We start from the raw sequence: 24,536 nt of genomic DNA on the forward strand, positions 1-24,536 counted from the left end.
CTATGTGTCCGTGGATAAGCTACAACATAGAAGGGTTCAGTCAGTCCAATCAAGTCTAGATTAGCAGTGATCTGGCACTTTTGTGAGTCTATTCGTAGACCGTGCATGCCCAATCACTTAGCATAGATGCATATCCTCTGGTTGCACACAGCATGATCATCAGTATTCCCTTCATGATCCATCAGATTCAGTCAGGGGAATTTTCCAGTGCATTTAGCCTATTTTCCTATTTTTGGTTATTTTCACTTATTATTTTTAAGTGACTTTTCAACAAAAGTAGGTAGGGCAATTTTGCTAAGTTAATATATAAGCAAACCCAAGTTAGCACTTTCTGGCAGAAGAGGCAGCAGGAGCTTCCCGCTCAACAGGCAACTTCTCAACAGTACCCTCCCCTCAACACCCCTAGCCTTTTTCAAGCCCTAGACCAACCTCCCCTTCCTGGCGTTTCCACCTCTTGCATGGTCGCCTTCACCTCCCAGACCCCTAGCAGTTGCAGATTCCTCCCATCGCCAGCAATGGGCAGCCCTAGCGTTTTTCAGCCAAAAACGCTACAAGTCATCATCAGCGTTTTCAGCCCAAAAACACCAGCCACACCTGCAGACCCTCAGCGTTTTCAGCCAGCGACATCAGCAACAAAAACGCAGATTTTCAGCAGTGAGAAAAACACAGATTTCAGCAGATAGAGATGCAACAGATTCAGCCTAAGTGGTTGCAGCAGATCCCCCATTTTCAGCCCATAAAAACGCAGCCAAAACAGTCATTTTCAGCCACCAAAACAGTCCCGAAATTCAGCGATTAGAAGATCTCAGATTTCAGCCATCAAGTCGTCGTCGTCGTCACCGTCGTCGTCATCGGCATAGTCCAAGTTGAATCAGTCCATTGCATACGCATTGTACCACTTTGTGCAATCAAAAGTAGACAACTCTCGCCGACGAGAGTGGGGCCTTCGGAGGAGGGTTTTACGTCGTCTCTGGTGTCCTATCTCTCTTCTCTCTCTATCTCTCAGTCTCATACACTTGCACGCACAATGTCCATTCACTTTGTTCGTGATCATAGCATTTTCCACTAAGAACGGAAGGCTTTCCCTTCCATAAGAACAAAAAGGAACCTTGAACATAGTTCGGAGCACTCATCTTGAGCAAAGCGCAAACCATCATTCCGTTGCACATAACATTTTAAGTGACTTTTGTTGGAAAGTAGGTAGGGCAAATTGAGTAAGTTTGTATATAAGCAAACCTAGACTAGCACTAATTGGCAGAAGAAGCAACAAGAGCCAAGCTCAACAGGCAACTTCTCAGCAAGACCAAGCCTTGGTGGACCTTCCCTCCAAGCAATAGATCCCCCTTCCACTAGCGTTTTTGCAAAGCATCTCAGTCTGGCGTTTTCAGCATCTGCACTATCGCCAGCAAGCCTGAGCCTTGGCGTTTTTGCATCAGATCCTCCCGCAGCATCCCACAGCAGAAGACCTTCCCTAGCGTTTTTGGAAACTCAGCATGCTAGCGTTTTTGAAGAGCTACAACTGTAGCGTTTTTCAGCAATGAAGTAGTTGCAAATTCATCCCTCGAAGAGTAGCATATTCAGCCCCTAAGGAATAGCAGATTGAGCCCAGACAAACCATCAGTTTTCGGCCTTAAGCAACCTCAGTTTCCAGCCCTAAACCTGCAAATTTTCAGCGTCAAAGACCCACAGAAAACAATCCCCCAAACCAGCGTTTTTGGACTAGTCGCAAATTTCAGCCCATGGCGTTTTTGGACAGCAGTAGAAAGATTGCAGATTTCAGCCCTTAGGTCGACTTCGTCATCCCCGTCGTCATCGTCGACAAGCCTAGGCTTGCATCAATCACTTGCATTCAGTTGTACCAGTTTGTGCAATCATAAGTAGACCACTCTCGCCGACGAGAGTGGGGCCTTCGGAGGAGGGTTTACGTCTCTGGTGTCATATCTCTCTTCTCTCTCTATCTCTCAGCCTCATGCACTTGCACACACAGTGTCCATTCACTTTGTTTGTGATCATAGCATTCTCTCATTAAGAACGGAAGGCTCTCCCTTCCATAAGAACAAAAGGAACCTTGAGCACAGTTCGGAGCACTCATCTTGAGCAAAGCGCAAACATTCATCCCGCACCACCTAACATTGGTATCAGAGCTTTGGTAGTGTTCTGTATCACTCAAGGAAAGAACCACAAGAATCACCAGAATTTTTTTTGCTTGCTGTGGTCGCACGAATCCAAGTTCGCTTGGGCGTGACGATTCCTAATCGTGTTTTTGAAGAGTGACAAGAATCCCAAGAAAGAAGGGCTTGTCCAGCCTCCCCTTGTGTCTCTTTTCACTCATTGAGAGCGGACCGTGCACTTAGCGGCCGGCCAATCGACGTGAGGTGGGAAAAAGCAACCTTGGTGTGAGCGAAAGGCCGCCAAGGGGTGCGCCCACGGGAAGGAGTAGAACTTGGGTGAAGAGAAGATCCTTCTCAAACACAGATTGCAAGCGAAAGAAAACCTCAAGAACCCAAGACCCTCAAGAACCCAAGTTCCTCGTGAACTTCAGAACCAAAGATCATAGTGCATGGTCGTCACCCGAACGACATGGATACTTCGCATACAGGTGATGAGCATGAGAGAGGCGACGAAGAATTTTCCCACCAAGAGATTTTTCCGACCCTCCCCCTTCGCCATCTACGCCACAAAGTGTACCAAACCCTATGGAGGCAATGGTCAAGCAGATGATGGACATGATGGCCAAACAAGAAGAGACTCGCATGAACATGATGGCCCAACAAGAAGCGAATTGAATTGCGTTGGCACAACAAGAAGAAAATCGCATTGCTTTAGAAGTCGAGCGTGAGGCTCAAAGAGAACTACGCACTCAAGAATTGGTTCGACAAGTACTTACCTCGAAGTCCGAACCAGCCAAAGATCGTGGGAGTTCCTCGAGTGGCGTAAGCCACGATGCGGATTCCAACCATCCAGTCACAGAGAAGTTGACTTTCAGTAAGTATGATGGTAAGATGGATGCTACGGTTATTCATTCTTGGTTGCATCAATTTAATGCTTATTTTGCGACAACTAATGTCACGTGACACATCCAACCCTATGTGTCCGTGGACAAGCTACAACTGATCAGGGTTCAATCAGTCAAGTCAGTCTAGAATAGGAAGTGATCTGGCACTTTTCCGAGTCTGTTCGCAGACCGTGCATGTCCAGTCACTTAGTGTAGATGCATATCCTCTAGTTGCACACAGCATGATCATCAGTATTCCCATCAGAATCCATTATGGAAATTTTCCAGTGATTTTAGCCTATTTTTGGCACTTTTCACTTATTAATTTAAGTGACTTTCCAACAAAAGTAGGTAGGGCAATTTGGGTAAGGAAATATATAAGCAAACCAAAGTTAGCACTCAATGGCAGAAGAGGCAACAGGAGCCAAGCTCAGCAGGCAACTTCTCAGCAGAACCTTGGCGGTTTCCCCGTCCAAGCAAGACCCCTCACCTAGCGTTTTTGGAAACTGCACAAGCTGGCGTTTTTGCATCAGCTTTGCCTAGCATTTTCAAGATCCAGTATCATCGCCACAGAATCCAGCAAGCTAACGTTTTTGCAAGGACCCAACCACAGTACCTAGCGTTTTTGGCAGAGACAAATTGGCCTAACGTTTTTGACATCAGAAGCATGGCGATTCCAGCAAACTCTTGCAACGTTTTCAGTAATAAAAGACTTGCAGATTCAGCCCATAAGAAGTAGCAGATTCAGCCCGGTAAAGACATCAGTTTTCAGCCTAAAGAGACCTCAGTTTTCAGCCCTAAACCTGCAGAAATTCAGCGACAAAGACCCACAGAAAAAGCCCCAAAAATCAGCGTTTTTGGACTTGTAGCAGATTTCAGCCCATAGAGTTTTTGGACAGCAGTAGAAAGATTGCAGATTTCAACCCTTAGGTTGACTCGTCATCACCGTCATCTTCGCCGACATAGCCTAGACTTGCATTAGTCACATGCATTCAGTTTGTGCCAGATTGTGCAATCATAAGTAGACCACTCTCACCGACGAGAGTGGGGCCTTCGGAGGAGGGTTTTACAACGTCTCTGGTGTCATATCTCTCTTCTCTCTATCTCTAAGTCTCATACACTTGCACGCACAGTGTCCATTCACTTTGTTTGTGATCATAGCATTCTCTCACTAAGAACGGAAGGCTCTACCTTCCATAAGAACAAAAGGAACCTTGAGCACAGTTCGGAGCACTCATCTTGAGCAAAGCGCAAACATTCATTCCGCTGCACCTAACAACTAAGAAGACAGGAAATAGCAAAGTTTTGACGGCAGCCATGTACCTTGCCGGTGATGCCATTAATTGGTACCACGCATGGCAAGAGGCACAGTTAGCCGCGCACCTAGAGGAAGCCAACGAATTCACGCCCCTTTCCTTCAATTGGACTGATTTCCAAGACAAGCGCAAGGCGCGGTTTATGCCACCTCAGTACCTGCACGATTAAAGGACGATTGGCGCACTCTCAAACAAAATGGTATGCCGGTTATGTCTTTTTCTAATCGTGTTTGCAGCTAGATACCCAATTACGTAAGTCGGATGATGAACGTAAAGAGACATTCCTTTATAGATTGGACGAGTATATCAAGTACGATGTCGAGGTGCTCGATCCAATCGATCTCAACAAGACGGTAGCGATTGCTCTCGCACAGGAGGTGAAGCACAACACGGGAAAGCCTAAGGAGAACAAGACTTCCACAAGTACCTCGTAGACTTCTCAGAACCCTCAAAACGGTAAGAGCGGTAAGAGTGGTAAGAATGGTAACTCTTCTAACCAATCTTCCAACAGTCTCTCAGAAAATAATTCTTCCAATGAATCTAAGGGTAAGGCTAACACAATTGCTAAACCTAAGCTTACTCCATATGAAAACGTAGCACAAGGAATTGTAGGAGGATACATAACCTCGGAAGAGCAAAGCACTTATTCTAAGGAAGGTCGTTTTCATTGTCACATTAAGGGTCACATAAAAAGAACATGTCCTAAGCTTGAATCGAATGAATCTAAAGAATCCACAGAACCCACTTCCTCTGTCAATGCAATTAATGATAACACGAGTGTGCCCCAAGTTTCTCTTGACCCTCCCATTGATGATTCTCTCATTAAATGTTATGGTCAGGTGTCGGGACAGCGTTTTGTCATATTGTTTGACCCAAGTAATATGCATGATGTGATCAGTCCCTCTCTTGTTGAGAGAGCCCGCCTAGAAGTTAGGGAGAAATCTCCTCTCGAGGTCTCTGGCTTTGTTCCCAGTATGGACGCTCTCATCACGCAGGAGTGTCTTGGTGTGTTGTTTGCAATTCAACAAGCTGCCTTCACTAGAAGATTTGTTGTCTCTCCTCTTTTTTTTTTGGAAAAAGTCAGGGCTGTATATTACTGAGTACAATATAATCCCCAGTGGATGCCAAAATAGCCTATCACGTGGGGTGTACAAGCTGAATGTAAGGAGGAGAGCCACTATAGTGACAACTCGACTAGAACAATGTCATGGTGGTCGGTGTGACGAGTGGAGGAGAAACCACCGAGGAGGGACATAATGCCACGTAATCTGGCCACCTGTAAGTGTGAAGAAGAGTGGGGATTGTGCCCAACGCCGAAGGAGGGCAAATCGGCGAGCCTCGGCTGCTCAAGATGTACCTGAGGAAGAATCCCACTACCAAATCAGGGTGTGAATGATGTCCAGCCAAATGGCAGCGAGAGTATCCTAAAGGAGTTGTGCACTTAGAATGTGGAAACAACGAGCTCTCCAAACATTCCATAGTGTAATACTAGTGATGACTGAAAAAACTTCATCACGTGTCTGAGAATCCCCCTGCCAAGCAATCTGTGGTAGCATAGCCAAAGTCCCTCGCCGATAACTAGCCGAGGTAAGCATAAAGGCTGGATCTTTGGCTAAGCCCTCGTAGAAAAGATGGGGGCCAGGCATCGACATCAACCCTGAGACAGATCCCCAAGTAAGAAATCCATGTTGAACACCATCCCCAAGTAAGAAATCCATGTTGAACACCTGCTCTGCTAAGTAGAAAGCAAAGTGCAAGCCACACTACATGGGAAGCTAAGTATGACCAAAGACAGTGTGCAGGTGACTCAAGTAGTCGCAAAGGACAGCGAGTACATAACGGATCATGACCCATAGTAGCTAGCCAAGTCCCAACTGGAAGTCCCCCATGTGCAATCATCCACATGAAAAAAGAAATACGACGAGCCGCATGTAAATCCCAGATGGCGGACCAAAACTGTTGCAGATAGGCATGGGAGAGGCCTGAATGTAACCAGTGTACTCAAAGAAGGATACAGGTAAACCGGTGGGGTCAGAGTGAGGCCAATGCCACTCTCCTGGGTCCCAATAAAGCTGAGATAGGGCACGACCCTCCCACACCCAAAGCCTCCAAAGTGCAGCATCAGCGGAAGCGAAACGGGGGTCAACACAACGACGCTTCCCGCGGGAGCCAACTACTCTGATGGCCTCCCATCAAGCTCCGGGAAGGACAAGGTGCGGAGAGGTGGCATCATATGTCAATCTAGCATGAAACCCCTGAGACTAGTCAGTATCAACTGTGAACAGCATGGTGTCTAAACGAACTAATAAGAGAGTGCTTTGAGCAAAGAGGCCTTCCCAGCCACAATGGGGAGGCATCTAAACCGTGCCTCTCATGACTGCATCCCACTGTGAAGGAACGGCGGAATCAATCTCAAGCAATCTGTCTGTCACCCCGCGACCAATGTCATAATGTTCTGCCACAAAATCAGCATCCAGCATCCGTGTCTCATGAAACAACCGCATAGAGGCAGCAGGGCCAGTGTCCCAGGTAGCCCAATCAATGTGAGTCCTCTCTCCAAGCTAACGGGGTGGATCAACCGAAGAATCAAGAACTGCAACATTCCAAATGAGAGGCTGGCGCTCAATCTCCTCACAACATGAGGGAGGTGAGCGTATGATAGCCCGTCGCATGGAAACCCAAATCTGAAGGAGCGATCGGATGAAGGGAGAGAGGGAGGTGGTGGACAAGGGGGCATCAGTAAAGAGAAAACGATACCCTGTCTGCCAAGTATGACCATCTCTAGTGCCGAGTCGTGGAGTCACTGCACAAAGAGCGGCCTGAAGAAGCATCTTCCAAGGTTCTTGTCCGGGAAAAAGACCCCGAACAATAAGCTTGGTAAGAAGGGCGCGGCTCTGTAACTCTGGATCAATAATGCCAAGGCGTCCCTCTGACCTAGGACGAATAATCGTGGACAAGCGAACTCGAGCACGGGTATCAGTAGTCCCATTTGTTGTCTCTCCTCTCTCAGGATGTGATGGGCATTCGATGGTTTCGTGATGTTAACCCTCTCATTGATTGGGAGGCTAACACTCTCACCCTCCATGCCAAAAGTGATTCTCCCATTGTCATTCGTGGAGAGGACATTGTTCATTCTCCATCTCTCATTGCTAATATGCAGGACAAAGATTGAACGGATTCATGAGAAGGAGACTCTCTCAGTCTCTTCTTCTCCAAAGCATGACACAGGATTTGCATGATTATGAGAAGCATGATGAATTGAATGATAATGATGAGGATGATGATTTGAATGCCAATGATTTGCATGATGATTTGGATGACAATGACAAGCATGATGATTTGCATGACCAAGATGTGATTTCTCACAAGCATGATGAGTTGCATGAAGATGATGTGATTGTTCACAAGGATGATGTGTTACTGGATGCTTTTTCTGGCGAAGCTAACCTCGTTGTAGATTCGATCAATCACGAATCACCGATCTTGGCTTTCGAGTAGAGGTCCAAAGAACCCCCACAGGACGATTCGATCATTCAGGAAGCACCAATCTTGGCTCTCGAGCCTAGGTCCAAAGAACCCTCACAGGAAGTATTATAAGTTCGCATGATTGATACGCACGCATTGTACGAGTGTTTCATTGTGATCATTTCCTGTATTTTAGTCAGCGTATTTATGTGATCCCTTTTCCTAGGCATGACATATTGTACGTTGAGCACGTTCCACTCATGAATGAGCACGGATGTATGCGGATTTCTCATGAAAAGCTGAAAGGTATGCATTCAAGGAAGTCACATTCCATGTCTCTTCCTTAGCATGACACAGTCATAGAGAGAGCACGAGAAAGACTAAGCATCAAGCATAGGCATTTCCGTTGTGAATTGCCACAGTTGATTGATTTAGATCAGAAACACAATATTCGATCTCATTGTTTGAGTGTGTGTGGTGAACGGTTTGGCACTCCGTCTCTATGTTCATCTACATTGCATGCACAGTCTTTAGAGAAGACAAGCGTTTTTCCACTCACTTTACATGGAATGGGTATGTTCATGTTTTTGTGTTGCAAATGGTTTCAGGAATTTTCAACCATGGAGATTCTTGAAGAAGAAAGAAGCATGACTCTACACAAAGTTGAAGCATCAAAGGAGCAACAGAATGACTGTGTGTCACTTTTGGCGCGGCCCAAAGAAGAAAGCAGTGCATACCTTTATGAAGTTCAAGTACCGCACGACCCACACATCAGAGTGGACCGGCAAAGAGTCCCTTTCCGGTTTCCGGATGCTATTGGCGATCTCCCTCGACGCCATACAGTTCGGTACCAGTACCTCACTTTGAAAAGGAGGGGATGGCAGCATGATAAAGGTTCAGTCAATCCGATTAGAAGTGATCTGGCACTTTTGTGAGTCTATTCAAAGACCGTGCATGCCCAGTCACTTAGTGTAGATGCATGTCCTCTGGTTGCACACAGCATGATCATAAGCATTCCCATCAAAATCCATCAGAATCCTTCAGGGGAATTTTCCAGTGCATTTAGCCTATTTTACCTATTTTTGACATTTTTCACTTATTATTTTTAAGTGACTTTTGTTGGAAAGTAGGTAGGGCAAATTGAGTAAGTTTGTATATAAGCAAACCTAAACTAGCACTAATTGGCAGAAGAGGCAACAGGAGCCAAGCTCAGCAGGCAACTTCTCAGCAAGACCAAGCCTTGGTGGACCTTCCCTCCAAACAGCAAATCCCCCTACCACTAGCCTTTTTGCAAAGCATCTCAGTCTGGCGTTTTCAGCATCTGCACCATCGGCAGCAAGCCTCAGCCTTGGCGTTTTTGCATCAGATCCTCCCGCAGCATCCCACAGCAGAAGACCTTCCCTAGCGTTTTTGGAAACCTAGCATGCTAGCATTTTTGAAGAGCTACAACTGCAGCGTTTTTCAGCAATGAAGTAGTTGCAGATTCAGCACTCGAGAGTAGCAGATTCAGCCCCTAAGGAATAGCAGATTCAGCCCGGACAGACCATCAGTTTTCAGCCTTAAGCAACCTCAGTTTTCAGCCCTAAACCTACAATTTTCAGTGTCAAAGACCCACAGAAAACAGCCCCCAAACCAGCGTTTTTGGACTAGTCCTAGATTTCAGCCCATAGCGTTTTTGGACAGCAGTAGAAAGATTGCAGATTTCAGCCCTTAGGTCGACTTCGTCATCCCCGTCGTCATCGTCGACATAGCCTAGACTTGCATCAATCACTTGCCTTCAGTTGTACCAATTTGTGCAATCATAAGTAGACCACTCTCGCCGAGGAGAGTGGGGCATTCGGAGAAGGGTTTACGTCTCTGGTGTCGTATCTCTCTTCTCTCTATCTCTCAGCCTCATGCCCTTGCACGCACAGTGTCCATTCACTTTGTTTGTGATCATAGCATTCTCTCATTAAGAACGGAAGGCTCTCCCTTCCATAAGAACAAAAGGAATCTTGAGCACAGTTCAGAGCACTCATCTTGAGCAAAGCGCAAACATTCATTCCGCACCACCTAACAGCGACGTGATGAACTACCAACATCTTTGGCTGGCTTGGACTTCGAGGCGAGAACCTGTCGAACCAATTCTTGCATGTGTAGTTTGCTATGTGCCTCACGATCGGCCTCCAAGGCCGCTCGTCTTTCTTCGGCCGCTAAGCGAGCATCATCGCGCTCACGCTCCAAAGCTGCCTTTCTTTCTGTTTTTCTTTCTTTTCGTTCCTTATCCGCCAAACGCGCTTGTTCACGCTCGCGAATCATCCGTTCCTCGTAGAATGCCCGTCGTTCTTGGCGCTCGCGCTCCAAGGTAATGCGCTGCACTTGTTGTTGAGCCATCGCAATGCGATTCGCTTCTTGTTGTGCCATTGCAACGGGATTCGCTTCTTGTTGTTGTGCCATCATGTCCATCATCGACTTGACCAAAGCCTCCCTAGGATTTCGTACAATCCTGGCGTAGATGAGAAAGGGAGAGGGTCCGAAAAACCTCCTTGGTGGTGAGATTCTTCTTCGCTATTGTCATGCCCATCACCTCCATGCGAAGTATCCATTCCGCTGCGGGTGATGACCATACACTGTGATCTTTGGTTCTTAAGTTCACGAGGAACTTGGGTTCTTGTGGATCTTGGGTTCTTGTGGGTCTTGGGTTCTTGAGGGTCTTGAGATTCTTGAGGTTCTTGGGTTCTTTAGGTTCTTCAATTCTTGAGGTTCTTCTTTCGCTTGCAATCTGTGTAAGAGAAGGATCTTCTCTTCACCCGAGTTCTGCTCTTTTCCGCGGACGCACCCCTTAGCGGCCTTAGGCTCACACCAAGGTTGCTTTTTCCCACCTCACGTCGATTGGCCAGCCGCTAAGTGCACGGTCCGCTCTCAATGAGTGAAAAGAGGCACAAGGGGAGGCTGGACAAGCCCTTCTTTCTTGGGTTTCTTGTTACTCTTCTTGTCACGTGACACATCCAACCCTATGTGTCCGTGGACAAGCTACAGCATGATCAAGGTTCAATCGGTCCAGTCAGTCTAGATTAGAAGTGATCTGGCACTTTTGTGAGTCTATTCGTAGACCGTGTATGCCCAGTCACTTAGTGTAGATGCATATCCTCTGGTTGCACACAGCATGATCATAAGCATTCCCATCAGAATCCTTCAAGGGAATTTTCAAGTGCATTTAGCCTATTTTACCTATTTTTGACATTTTTCACTTATTATTTTTAAGTGACTTTTGTTAGAAAGTAGGTAGGGCAAGTTGAGTAAGTTTGTATATAAGCAAACCTAAACTAGCACTAAATGGTAGAAGAGGCAACAGGAGCCAAGCTCAGCAGGCAACTTCTCCAACAAGACCCCTTGGTGGATTTCCTCCAAGCAAGAAGGATCAGCCCTAGCGTTTTCTCATCAAGGAGATCATCGCCAGAAGCAAAGACCTGCGTCCCCTAGCGTTTCCACATTCAGCATCAGCAACCATCGCCAAGCAAGTCCCAGCCTGGCGTTTTCGCATCAGATCTTCACCGCCGGAATATCTCAGCCCTAGCGTTAGTAAAAGCCATCATCGACATCAGTTTTGGCCTAGCGTTTTCAGGAGGTATGAGCAGCGTTTTTCAGCCATGAAGAGCCTGCAAATTCAACCCTAAAGAGTAACAGATTCAGCCCGGAAAGACCATCAGTTTTCAGCCCTTAAGAACCTCAGTTTTCAGCCCTAAACCTGCAAATTTTCAGCGTCAAAGACCCACAGAAACAGCCCCAAAATCAGCGTTTTTGGACTAACCGCAGATTTCAGCCCATAGCGTTTTTGGACAGAAGTAGAAAGATTGCAAATTTCAACCCTAGTGTCGGCCTCATCATCCCCGTCGTAGTCGTCAACATAGCCTAGACTTGCATCAGTCACATGCATTCAGTTTGTACCAGATTGTGCAATCAATAGTAGACCACTCTCGCCGACGAGAGTGGGGCCTTCGGAGGAGGGTTTTACAACGTCTCTGGTGTTGTATCTCTCTTCTCTCTCTATCTCTCAGTCTATTACACTTGCACGCATAGTGTCCATTCACTTTGTTTGTGATCATAGCATTCTCTCATTAAGAACGGAAGGCTCTACCTTCCATAAGAACAAAAGGAACCTTGAGCACAATTCGGAGCACTCATCTTGAGAAAAGCGCAAACATTCATTCCGCTGCACCTAACATTGGTATCAGAGCTTTGGCAGTGTTCTGTATCGCACAAGGAAAGAACCACAAGAATCACAAGATTTTTATTTTATTTTTTGCTTGGTGAGGTCACACGAACCCAAGTTCGCTTGGGCGTGTCGATTCCTAATCGTGTTTTTGAAGAGTGACAGGAATCCCAGGAAAGAAGGGCTTGCCCAACCTCCCCTTGTGTCTCTTTTCACTCATTGAGAGCGGACCGTGCACTTAGCGGCCGGCCAATCGACGTGAGGTGGGAATAAGCAACCTTGGTGTGAGCGCAAAGCCGCCAAGGGGTGCACCCGCGGAAAAGAGTAGAACTCGGGTGAAGAGAAGATCCTTCTCAAACACGGTTTGCAAGCGAAAGAAAACCTCAAGAACCTCAAGAACCCAAGACCCTCAAGAACCCAAGAACCCAAGTTCCTCGTGGAATTAAGAACAAAGACTCTCAAGAACCCAAGTTCCTCGTGAACTTAAGAACCCAAGACCACAAGAACCCACAAGAACCCACGACTTCAATGGATGGTCATCACTCGAAGCGGAATGGATACTTCGCTTGGAAGTGATGAGCATGAGAGAGGCGAAGAAGAATTTCCCCACCGGGAGGTTTTTCCGACCCTCCCCCTACCCCATCTACGTCAAGGATTGTGCTAACTCCTATGGAGAAGTTGTACCAAGCAAGAGAAGTAGAAAGAAAGGTCTACGAAGAAGAAATGGCAGCCATAGATCGTGACTATGAAGAAGAAATGGAAGCCATAGAGCGTCAATACGACTTGGAAGAAAAAGAAAGTCAAGCAAGATTTCATCGCAAGAACAAAGCAAGAATGCAAGAGATGTTGCGACTCTTTTCTCAAGTGCAGGCACAGATGCAAGAGATTCAGGAAAAGGAGACTCTCTCGATCTCTTCTTCTCCAAAGCATGACACACAGGATTTGCATGATGATTTGAACGACAATGATAAGCATGATGATTTGGATGATCACGATGTGATTTCTCACAAGCATGATGAGTTGCATGAAGATGATGTGATTGTTCACAAGGTTGATGTGTTAGTGGATGCTTTTTTTAGCGAAGCTAACCTCGGTGTAGATTCCATCAATCACGAAGAACCGATCTTGGCTTTCGAGTCGAGGTCCAAAGAACCCCCACATGACGATTCGATCATTCAAGAAGCACCGATCTTGGCTCTCGAGCCTAGGGCCAAAGAACCCTCACAAGAAGTATTATGTGTTCGCATGATTGATACGCACGCATTGTTCGAGTGTTTCATTCGTGATCGTTTCCTGTATTTTAGTCAGCGTCTTTATGTGATCCCTTTTCTTAGGCATGACATATTGTACGTTGAGCACGTTTCACTCATGAATGAGCACGAATGTATGCAGATTGTTCATGAAAAGCTGAAAAGTATGCATTCAAGTCAGTCACATTCCATGTCTCTTCCTTGGCATGACACAGTTGTAGAAAGAGCACATGAAAGTATGAGCACCAAGCATGGGCATTTCCGTTGTGAATTGCCACAGTTGATTGCTTTAGATCGTAAGATAAAGATTCGATCTCATTGTTCGCGTGCGTGTGGTGAACGGTTTGGCACTCCGTCTATTTGTTCATCTACATTGCATGCAAAGTCTATTAGGACGACGAGATTTTTTCCACTCACTTTACATGGAATAGGTATGTTCATGGTTTTGTGTTGGAAATGGTTTCAAGAATTTTCAGCCATGGAGATTCTTGAAGAAGAAGCATGACTCTCGAAGATGTTGAAGCACATGAAGAAGCCACAGAAGACTTTGTGTCGCTTTCGGCGCGGCCCAAAGAAGCAAGCTTTGCAGACCTTTATAAAGTTCAAGTACCGCACGACCCACACATCAGAGTGGGCCGGCGAAGAGTCCCTTCCAGGATTCCGGATGCTATTGGCGATCTTCCTCGACGCCATACAGTTCGGTACCAGTATCTCACTTTGAAAAGGAGGGGATGTCACGTGACACATCCAACCCTATGTGTCCGTGGACAAGCTACAGCATGATCAGGGTTCAGTCAATCCAGTCAGTCTAGATTAGAAGTGATCTGGCACTTTTGTGAGTATATTCGTAGACCGTGTATGCCCAGTCACTTAGTGTAGATGCATATCCTCTGGTTGCACACAGCATGATCATAAGCATTCCCATCAGAATCCTTCAAGGGAATTTTCCAGTGCATTTAGCTTATTTTACCTATTTTTGACATTTTTCACTTATTATTTTTAAGTGACTTTTGTTGGAAAGTAGGTAGGGCAAATTGAGTAAGTTTGTATATAAGCAAACCTAGACTAGCACTAAATGGCAGAAGAGGCAACAGGAGCCAAGCTCAGCATGCAACTTCTCCAACAAGACCCTGTTAGGTGCAGCGGAATGAATGTTGTATTTTCTCAAGATTAGTGATCCTTATTGCTCAAGGTTCTTTTTAGTTCTTAGGGAAAGAGAGAGCTTTCCGTCTTGTAGAGTGTTGTGGTCACGAACAAAGTGAGTGGATTGTGCGTGCAAGTGAATGAGACTGAGAGAAGGAGAGGGAAGAGATACGACACCGAGAGGTTGTAAAACCCTCCTCCGAAGGCTCCACTCTCGTCGGCGAGAGTGGTTTAACTTTGATTGCACAAAGGTGTACAATGCGTATGCAATGGACTATGCAACTTGGTCTATGCCGATGACGACGACGACGACGACGATGACGACAACCACGATGGCTGAAATCTGAGATCTTCTAATCGCTGAATTTCGGGACTGTTTCAGTGGCTGAAAATGACTGTTTTGGCTGCGTTTTCTTGGCTGAAAATGAGGTTTCTTAGGGCTGAAAACTGATGGTCTTTACGGGCTGAATCTGCTACACTTTAGGTGAATGATGCCGGTCTTAATTTGCTGCTGAAATCCAAAAACGCCAGGGGCTGAAATTGGTCCTTCTGTCGCCGGGGTTCTGTAAATGCAAAAACGCTAGGCTGATCTGCTGTGTCGTGATGACGCCGGGGCTGATCTGCTGTGCACAAATCGCCAAGGCTGATCTGATGCAAAAACGCTAGGTCTTCTGTGGAGAAAATGCCAGAGTAGTCACGGGGGTTGGTCTTGCTGAGAAGTTGCCTATTGAGCAAGGTGCTCCTGCTGCCTCTTCTGCCAGAAAGTGCTAACTTGGATTTGCTTATATATTAACTTAGCAAAATTGCCCTACCTACTTTTGTTGGAAAGTCACTTAAAAAAAATAAGTGAAAATCACCAAAAATAGGGAAAATAGGCTAAATGCACTGTAAAATTCCCCTAACTGATGCTAATGGATTCTGATGGGAATTCCGATGGTCATGCTGTGTGCAACCGGAGGATATGCATCTATGCTAAGTGACTGGGCATGCACGGTCTACGAATAGACTCACAAAAGTGCCAGATCACTGCTAATCTAACTTGATCGGACTGACTGAACCCCGCTTTGGTGTAGCTTGTTCACGGACACATAGGGTTGGAATGTGTCACGTGACATCCCCTCCTTTTCAAAGTGAGGTACTGGTACCGAACTGTATGGCGTCGAGGAAGATCGCCAACAACATCCGGAATCCTAGAAGGGACTCTTCGCCGGCCCACTCTGATGTGTGGGTCGTGCGGTACTTGAACTTCATAAAGGTCTGCAACGCTTGCTTCTTTGGGCCGCGCCGAAAGCGACACAAAGTCTTCTGTATCTCCTTTCTTGCTTCAACTTCGTGTAGAGTCCTGCTTCTTTCGTCTTCAAGAATCTCCATGGCTGAAAATATTTGAAACCAACTCCAACACAAAACCATGAACATACCCATTCCATGTAAAGTGAAGGAAAAAAATCTTGTCTTTGCTAAAGACTGTGTATGCAATGTAGATGAACATAGAGACGGAGTGACAACCCGTTCATCAAACACATACAAACAATGCGCTCGAATCTTTTCTGTTTGATCGAAATCAATCAACTGTGGCAAATCACCATGGAAATGTCCATGCTTGGTGCTCATACAATCATGTGCTCGTTCAAAAACTGTGTCATGCCAAGGAAGAGACATGGAATGTGACTTCCTTACATACAAACTTTTCAGCTTTTCATGAACAATCCGCATACATTCTTGCTCATCCATGAGAGAAACGTGCTCAACATACAATATGTCATGCCTAGGAAAAGGGATCACATAACGATGCTGACTAAAATACAGGAAACCTTCACGAATGAAACACTCGAACAATGCATGCGTATCAATCATGCGAACACATAATACTTCCTGTGATGGTTCTTTGGACCAAGGCTCGAGAGCCAAGATCGGTTCGTCCTGAATGATCGAATCGTCCTGTGGGGGTTCTTTGGACCTCGACTCGAAAGCCAAGATCGCTTTTTCGTGATTGATCGAATCTACAACGAGGTTAGCTTCGCTAGAAAAAGCATCAACTAACACATCATCCTTGTGAACAATCACATCATCTTCATGCAACTCATCATGCTTGTGAGAAATCACATCTTGATCATGCAAATCATCATGCTCATCATTCGCATCCAAATCATCATGCTTAGCAATATCATTCAAATCATCATGCTTATCTTTGTCATCCAAATCATCATGCTTGTCATTCAAATCATCATCATGCTTCACACAATCATGTAAATCCTGTGTATCATGCTTTGGAGAAGAAGAGATTGAGACAGTCTCCTTTCCCCAAATCTCTTGCATCTGTGCCTGAACTTGAGAATAGAGTCGCCAGAACTCTTTGTTTTGTCGGTCGCTCTGTTCTTGTATTGCTTTTCTTTCTGCTTTGTCTTCTGCGTGTCTGCGTTCCATTTCTGCTTTTCTTGCTTCGCGTTCTAACTTCCTTTCCAGAAACAACTGCTTCAACTCCTCCATAAGAGTTGGTGCAATCTTTGTCGTAGATGGGGAAGGGTCGGGAAAACCTCCTGGTGGGGAAAATTCTTCTTCGCCTCTCTCATGCTCATCACCTCCAAGCGAAGTATCCATTCCACTTCGAGTGATGACCATTCTGAAGTCGTGGGTTCTTGTGGGTTCTTGTGGTCTGGGTTCTTAAGTTCACGAGGAACTTGGGTTCTTGGGGGTCTTGGGTTCTTAAGTTCGCGAGGAACTTGGGTTCTTGAGGTTCTTGAGGTCCTTGATTCGTGAGAATCTAGGGTTCTTGAGGTGTTCTTTCGCTTGCAAATCCCGTTGGAGAAGGATCTTCTCGTCACCCGAGTTCTACCCTTTTCTGTGGGCGCACCCCTTGGCGGCCTTGCGCTCACACCAAGGTTGCTTTTTCCCACCTCACGTCGATTGGCCGGCCGCTAAGTGCACGGTCCGCTCTCAATGAGTGAAAAGAGACACAAGGGGAGGCTGGACAAGCCCTTCTTTCTTGGGATTCTTGTCACTCTTCAACAAAACACAATTAGGAATCGCCACGCCCAAGTAAACTTGGGTTCGTGCGATCGCAACAAGCAAAAAAAAAAATCTTGTGGTTCTTGTGGTTCTTTCCTTGAGTAATGCAGAACACTTCCAAAGCTCTGATACCAATGTTAGGTGCAGCGGAATGAATGTTGTATTTTCTCAAGATTAGTAATCCTTATTGCTCAAGGTTCCTTTTAGTTCTTAGGGAAAGAGAGAGCTTTCCGTCTTGTAGAGTGTTGTGGTCACGAACAAAGTGAGTGGATTGTGCGTGCAAGTGAATGAGACTGAGAGAAGGAGAGAGAAGAGATACGACACCGAGAGGTTGTAAAACCCTCCTCCGAAGGCCCCACTCTCGTCGACGAGAGTGGTCTAACTTTGATTGCACAAAGGTGTACAATGCGTATGCAATGGACTATGCAACTTGGTCTATGCCGATGACGACGATGACGATGACGACGACGACGACGATGGCTGAAATCTGAGATCTTCTAATCGCTGAATTTCGGGACTGTTTCGGTGGCTGAAAATGACTGTTTTGGCTGCGTTTTCTTGGCTGAAAATGAGGTTTCTTAGGGCTGAAAACTGATGGTCTTTACGGGCTGAATCTGCTACACTTTAGGTGAATGATGCCGGTCTTAATTTGCTGCTGAAATCCAAAAACGCCAGAGGCTGAAATTGGTCCTTCTGTCGCCGGGGTTCTGCAAATGCAAAAACGCTAGGCTGATCTGCTATGTCGTGATGACGCCAGGGCTGATCTGCTGTGCACAAATCGCCAAGGCTAATCTGATACAAAAACGCTAGGTCTTCTGTGGAGAAAACGCCAGAGTAGTCACGGGGGTTGGTCTTGCTGAGAAGTTGCCTGTTGAGCAAGGTGCTCCTGCTGCCTCTTCAGCCAAAAAGTGCTAACTTGTATATTAACTTAGCAAAATTGCCCTACCTACTTTTGTTGGAAAGTCACTTAAAAATAATAAGTGAAAATCACCAAAAATAGGGAAAATAGGCTAAATGCACTGTAAAATTCCCCTAACTGATGCTAATGGATTCTGATGGGAATTCCGATGGTCATGTTGTGTGCAACCGGAGGATATGCATCTATGCTAAGTGACTGGGCATGCACGGTCTACGAATAGACTCACAAAAGTGCCAGATCACTGCTAATCTAACTTGATCGGACTGACTGAACCCTGCTGTGGTGTAGCTTGTCCACGGACACATAGGGTTGGGATGTGTCACGTGACAGACCCCTTGGTGGATTTCCTCCAAGCAAGAAGAATCAGCCCTAGCGTTTTCTCATCAAGGAGATCATCGCCAAAAGCAAAGACCAGCATCCCCTAGCGTTTCCACATTCAACATCAGCAACCATCGCCAAGCAAGTCCCAGCCTGGCGTTTTTGCATCAGATCTTCACCGCCGGAATATCTCAACCCTAGCGTTAGTAAAAGCCATCATCGACATCAGTTTTGGCCTAGCGTTTTCAGGAGGTATGAGCAGCGTTTTTCAGCCATGAAGAGCCTGCAAATTCAACCCTAAAGAGTAGCAGATTCAGCCCGGAAAGACCATCAGTTTTCAGCCCTTAAGAACCTCAGTTTTCAGCCCTAAACTTGCAGATTTTCAGCGTCAAAGACCCACAGAAACAGCCCCAAAATCAGCGTTTTTGGACTAGCCGCAGATTTCAGCCCATAGCGTTTTTGGACAGCAGTAGAAAGATTGCAGATTTCAGCCCTAGTGTCGGCCTCGTCATCCCCGTCATAGTCATCAACATAGCCTATACTTGCATCAGTCTCACATGCATTCAGTTTGTACCATATTGTGCAATCAATAGTAGACCACTCTCGCCGACGAGAGTGGGGCCTCGGAGAAGGGTTTTACGTCTCTGGTGTCGTATCTCTCTTCTCTCTCTATCTCTCAGTCTCATACACTTGCACGCATAGTGTCCATTCACTTTGTTTGTGATCATAGCATTCTCTGATTGAGAACGGAAGGCTCTACCTTCCATAAGAACAAAAGGAACCTTGAGCACAATTCGGAGCACTCATCTTTAGCAAAGCGCAAACATTCATTCTGTTGCACCTAACACTTCCAAAACACAATTAGGAATCGACACGCCCAAGAGGACTTGGGTTACGTGCGACCGCAACAAGCAAAAAAAATTATGTGGTTCTTGTGGTTCTTTCCTTGAGTGATACAAAACACTGCCAAAGTTCTCATACCAATGTAAGGTGCAGCGGAAATGAATGATGTTCTTTCTCAAGATGAGTGATCCGATCGTGCTCAAGGTTCCTTTTACTTACGGAAGGGAGAGCCTTCTGTCTTAATGAGAGAGTGCAAGTGATCACAAACAAAGTGAATAGACCCTGTGCGTGAAGGTGCTGAGACTGAGAGATAGAGAGAAGAATACGACACCAAACAAGTTGTCAAACCCTCCTCCGAAGGCCCTTCTCTCGATGGTGAGAGAAGTCTATGCTATTGATTGCACAAACTGGTACAAGATGCTGATGCAAACTCGTGAAGCTATGATGCAAAATGCGGAGACGACAGGGACGACGACGACGTGGAATCTGCTGTCTGCTGCGATTATGCTGCTAATAAAAAGCTGAATTTGCTGTCTTAAAAACGCTGGATTTGCTGCCCTTTTACTCGCTGATTTGCTGCCTTAAAATGCTGGTTCTGCTGCCCTTTTACTTGCTGAATTTGCTGGTATTCCAAGCCAAAAACGCTAGATGTTATGGCTGGGAAAACGCTGAGCCTGTAGGTTGTTGAAAATGCTGAATTGCCTGGGTATTGCAGGCGCTACTAAGTGGCTGCTATGGCGAGAAAAGTGGATGCTGAAAAACGCCAGGTGTGTAGGCTGAAAACGCTAGAGTTGCTGAAAAACGCCAAGCTTAAGGGGGGTGGTTCTTGCTTGAGAGGGGGAGAGAGAAGCCTGCTGCAAGTGAATTGCCTGTTGCACTTTCTCCTCTTCTGCCAGATAAGCCTAGCGCTAGGTTTGCTTATATATTACTTTAGCAAAATTGCCCTACCCAATTCCCAATAAAAGTCACTTAAAATAATAAGTGAAAAATGTCAAAAATAGGAAACATAGGTTCTGTGCGCTAGAAAATGCTACTGATGGATTCTGATGGTAATGTTGATGATCATGTTGTGTGCAACCAGAGGATATGCATCTACTCTTAAGTGTCTGGACATGCACGGTCTACGAACAGACTCACAAAAGTGCCAGATCACTTCCTAAGCTAACTGAACTGAACCCATGCCATGAAGTAGCTTGTCCACGTATACATAGGGTTAGATGTGCACGTGACATTGCTCCACGCGATTTCGGGGTCCGAACTTATATTTTTAAAGGTTTTAGGCCCCTCGGCCGGGTTCTGCAACACACACACACACACACACAGTCACGTGCGCACTTCACTTGTGCCACATCAACAAGCTACAACTATGGTCTCACATCAGTCTTAGCTTAGCTTAGGATCTAGCTGGCATTTTGTGAGCCTCTAGAAGGACGTGCATGATCAGGCAGGTCATAGTTACATACCCTCACTTACACAGTTAAGTCACTTAAGCATATAGGCATATGAACAGTCACTTAAGTCATTTATTCAAAAGTGAATTTGACATGACATTTCTTAAAAGTAGGTAGGGCGAATGGCTAAAGGACCTATAAAAGAAGCACTTTGGGCGCTAGAGAAGGCAGAAAAGGCAGAAGAAGTAGTAGTATCTGCGTCACCTCTTCTTAATAGTACCCAGCAGCCATCAGCATTTTCAGCCAGCCTTGATGTTTCCCTCTCCCACCAGCGTTTTTCAACCCTAAGCACCCTGAATTCAACAATCAGCCCAAGCATTTTCAGATGAACCAGCAGGACCAACGTTTTCAGTTTTCAGCCATAGCCGTCCTCGGCGATAGCACATCAACCCACAACCTCGTCGTCGTCGACGTCAATGACGCAGTACCAAGAATCTCGAGCAATACCCATTAGCACCTCAGCAGCACTGCGACACAAGTACCCATCATAATCATCATCATCGGCGTCGTCGTCACAGTACCAAGCATCTCCAGTAGTACCCGTTAGCACCTCAGCAGCGCCGCAGCACAAGTACCCATCGTCGTTGTCGTCGACGACGCAATACCCCAGTATCTAGCACCCCTTGCGTTTTGGCTTGGCCCTTCGTAAAATAGGCTACAACCTTTGTAAATTAAAGTCACGCTGTTCTATACGCCCTATAAGGAGGTTTGACTTTGCCTCTCTTGTCCAAAGTGGGCAACCCAGTGAAGTACATAAACGTTTTGTTGAAATCCTATCAATCAACATATCATTGGAAAGATCTTAGAAAGTAGGTTTTAAATCCCCAAACTCCAACAAATTTGGAGTTGCAAATTTGGAGTTGATTTGTAGAAGTTATGACCTCCCCACTGAAACTGAAATGTGGGGAGAGATTCCATTTATAAAACGGAGTTGTCACATCAAAAAATGGAGTATAATGAATCTGATGGCATGCTATATATCAATGGATAGATCTCGATGAGTACATTCTAAATCCAAAAGTTTCGAAAAGTTTTGATTGTATCTGTAAAATTTTTACTCTGCACCCGTTTTGGACGAGAGAAAAAGTCACAGTCCTTATAAGGCCCCTTTGAGAGGCCCCCTAATGTTCAATCTTTATGATCTTCTAGCTCAGCACAACAATTTCTTGAAGCCTGAAAGAGAGATTTGAGGTGGAGGTTGAAAAGAAAAGGGAGGAGTGAAGGAAGGTAGAAGAAAGATCGGAAGAAAGACGAGGAAATGGTGAGGGAAGAGCTTGACATCCTCAAGGCAGAGGTTGCATCCCTACGTGACCACCTGTCACAAGAGGATGGTGAAATTGTTGTGGCTAGAAAAGTACTCTCAAGGAAGAGCTCACTAAAGCCATTAGGGAGAGCATTGACAAAAGATGGAGGCCACAAGGGAGGGATGGTGGAGGTAGTGAAAGAAACCTTCGGAAAGAGGTGAAAGAGACAAAATAATACTCGTGCAAACCATGATAGAGGTCAGCATAATGGAGAAGGTTGAGTCCACCCCCAAAGGGGATGGGAGGCCACTATGCACAAGTTGGGGTATGCAATCAAAATATGTGCTCCAATGCTAAAAACTTGCACACAATTTCTTAGCATTATCCCTTTTCTATAAAAGCTCCATTCTTCTTAAGATTTTGAAGTGAATAAATAAAGGTCCTCCCTTCACACTTGGGCATGGCTGTGCAAATAACCTTACAAAGTCAAAGTGAATGTATTAGAACGATGCGACACTTCAAGGAGATTTACCTTATCAACAACATCTGCAAACTTTCCGCCATTGCTTTTCAATGATAGCAAGAAAACGCTACCTTTTGATAATCCCACAGCAAGATTATGGCCGCACATGGTAATAGCTTGAGCTGTTCCATTTTCACGTGTAGTAGTTGCCAATGATAAAATCTGAGAAACTGAATTTAAGACGTCTAGACGAACATATCCAATACTTGGTGGTCCTGTTTGTAAGCCCGTTAGTCTCATAGGTTGAGATGCCGCTCCCTCTTCAATGCCAAATCCAGACAAGGCAGCCTTTTTCTCTGCTTCTTCTGCCTTATCTAATGCACTACTTTGGGGCTCTGTGAGGTTGCCTTTAGATACGACTCCAAAAGGACCATTCTCTGAAGCACTTGTGTGTGCAGGTGAAGTGATCTCTGCTTCTGATACAAGCAACTCTCTAGACAAAATAGACTTTATTTCTTCTTGCTCTGAATCATCATCACTAGATATGGTGAAAGACTTATCAGCTGACTGGCTTTCAGCATCAAAAGCATCACCCTTGTCATCATCAAGAAGAGACGAATCATCCTCGCTTTCTGCAATCTGTGCTGGATGAATACTTTTCCCCTCAATGCTTGTGAAGGAGTTCGGTATAATGTGCACAGCTGAATGAGATTGCAGGGCTGATTCAGAATAAGCATTACTCACATCATCAATTTGTTCTGCAGGTGCACTGGTGTCAACCGCCGATGGGACTTCCAAACTGTCATTCCTGGAAAAATCCTGATCCTGAACCAATCCTTGCTGGACTAAATCACTCAGTTGAGGGGTTCTGATGCTTGTAGAGGCGGCATCTGCTTCTGTGAGGGCTGTCTCTGGTCTTATCGTTGTGCTGATTCTGTTTTTCGAGGTTGCAACCGAGGAAAAAGATCCGAATTCCCTACTTGGCAATGAAGGAGATACAGAAACTTGTGTAGTAGGCAAAGGCCAGGTCTTGGAAGAAAGCTCCTCTTCAGCATTCCAATGCAAATTACCAGATGATGAAGAATCCAAAACCTTTGCATCTCTCTGTGATGGAAAGAGTTTCTCAGCAGTGGAAACGCTTACCTCTTTGCTTAACTGAGATGACACTTTGGAATCATCTTTGTAGCTTTCATACAGTAACGACCTGGTGGACTCTTTGTGAGCACTCAAGGAGCCCATCTCTCTGTGGGTCGCAACGGGCATGGAACCTTGGGAGGAGGCAAGGTCCTCATGTTCGCTGAATGAGTTTACAGGGGAAACGTCCACAGCCTCAAAAGCGCCAGCCCCTTCTCCTAGAGGATACGACACTAGCTCTGATCTTCGTGCATTGAAAGGATTTGAAGAAGATGCTTTACCTGCACCATCACTGTCTTCATCGTCCTCTGCCTCAGCGTTAAGAATCTCTTCCAAGCGACGATCAAAGGCCTCTGTGCCCAAAATTCCATCCTTCACCGTTTCATCCTCGTCTGATTCCTCATCGCTGCCTTGAGCTCGAAGGATATCATCAATGTCCATCACGAGAGCGCGCGCGGCGAATATGCGACTGAGAGAGAGAGTCGAGCACAGAGTACTTCTTTAGCAGCGACGACATTCGAATTTGAGAAACGACGTCCTTAAGGAGCATCACCATTTTTACCAAAATAATGATAATGAAGCTATTAACAAATCAGTTGTAACTATGAGTAGAGTTACAATTAACAAAAAAATTATGAATTAGTCAATCGATACAAATAAGTGCTTTATTATTTCATTCCAACTACCACTACTAGCTCAAAAAGAAATTTCGCTACTCGCTCTACTTCCATTATATTCCATTCCTACTCAAGATTCCTCCCAATCGACATCTCGTACTTTACAAACATGGGAAGGCG

General features: G+C 45.6%; 1 protein-coding gene across 1 annotated transcript in view; it reads right to left on the reverse strand.

Annotated features, from left to right (window-relative positions):
* Positions 1–24,303, reverse strand: part of LOC147464858 (uncharacterized) — a 48,575-nt gene extending 24,272 nt beyond the window's left edge. Inside the window, exon 1 of the mRNA XM_086516926.1 lies at positions 22,675–24,303. Within this exon, the coding sequence (XP_086373052.1) occupies positions 22,675–24,180 (1,506 nt within the window). The 5' untranslated portion in view covers positions 24,181–24,303. The remainder of the gene's footprint in view (positions 1–22,674) is intronic.
* Positions 24,304–24,536: the final 233 nt, after the last annotated feature.

Source organism: Adiantum capillus-veneris, chromosome 1 (genome assembly GCF_014529385.1).
Source record: "Adiantum capillus-veneris isolate H3 chromosome 1, ASM1452938v2, whole genome shotgun sequence".
Lineage (NCBI taxonomy): Eukaryota > Viridiplantae > Streptophyta > Polypodiopsida > Polypodiales > Pteridaceae > Adiantum > Adiantum capillus-veneris.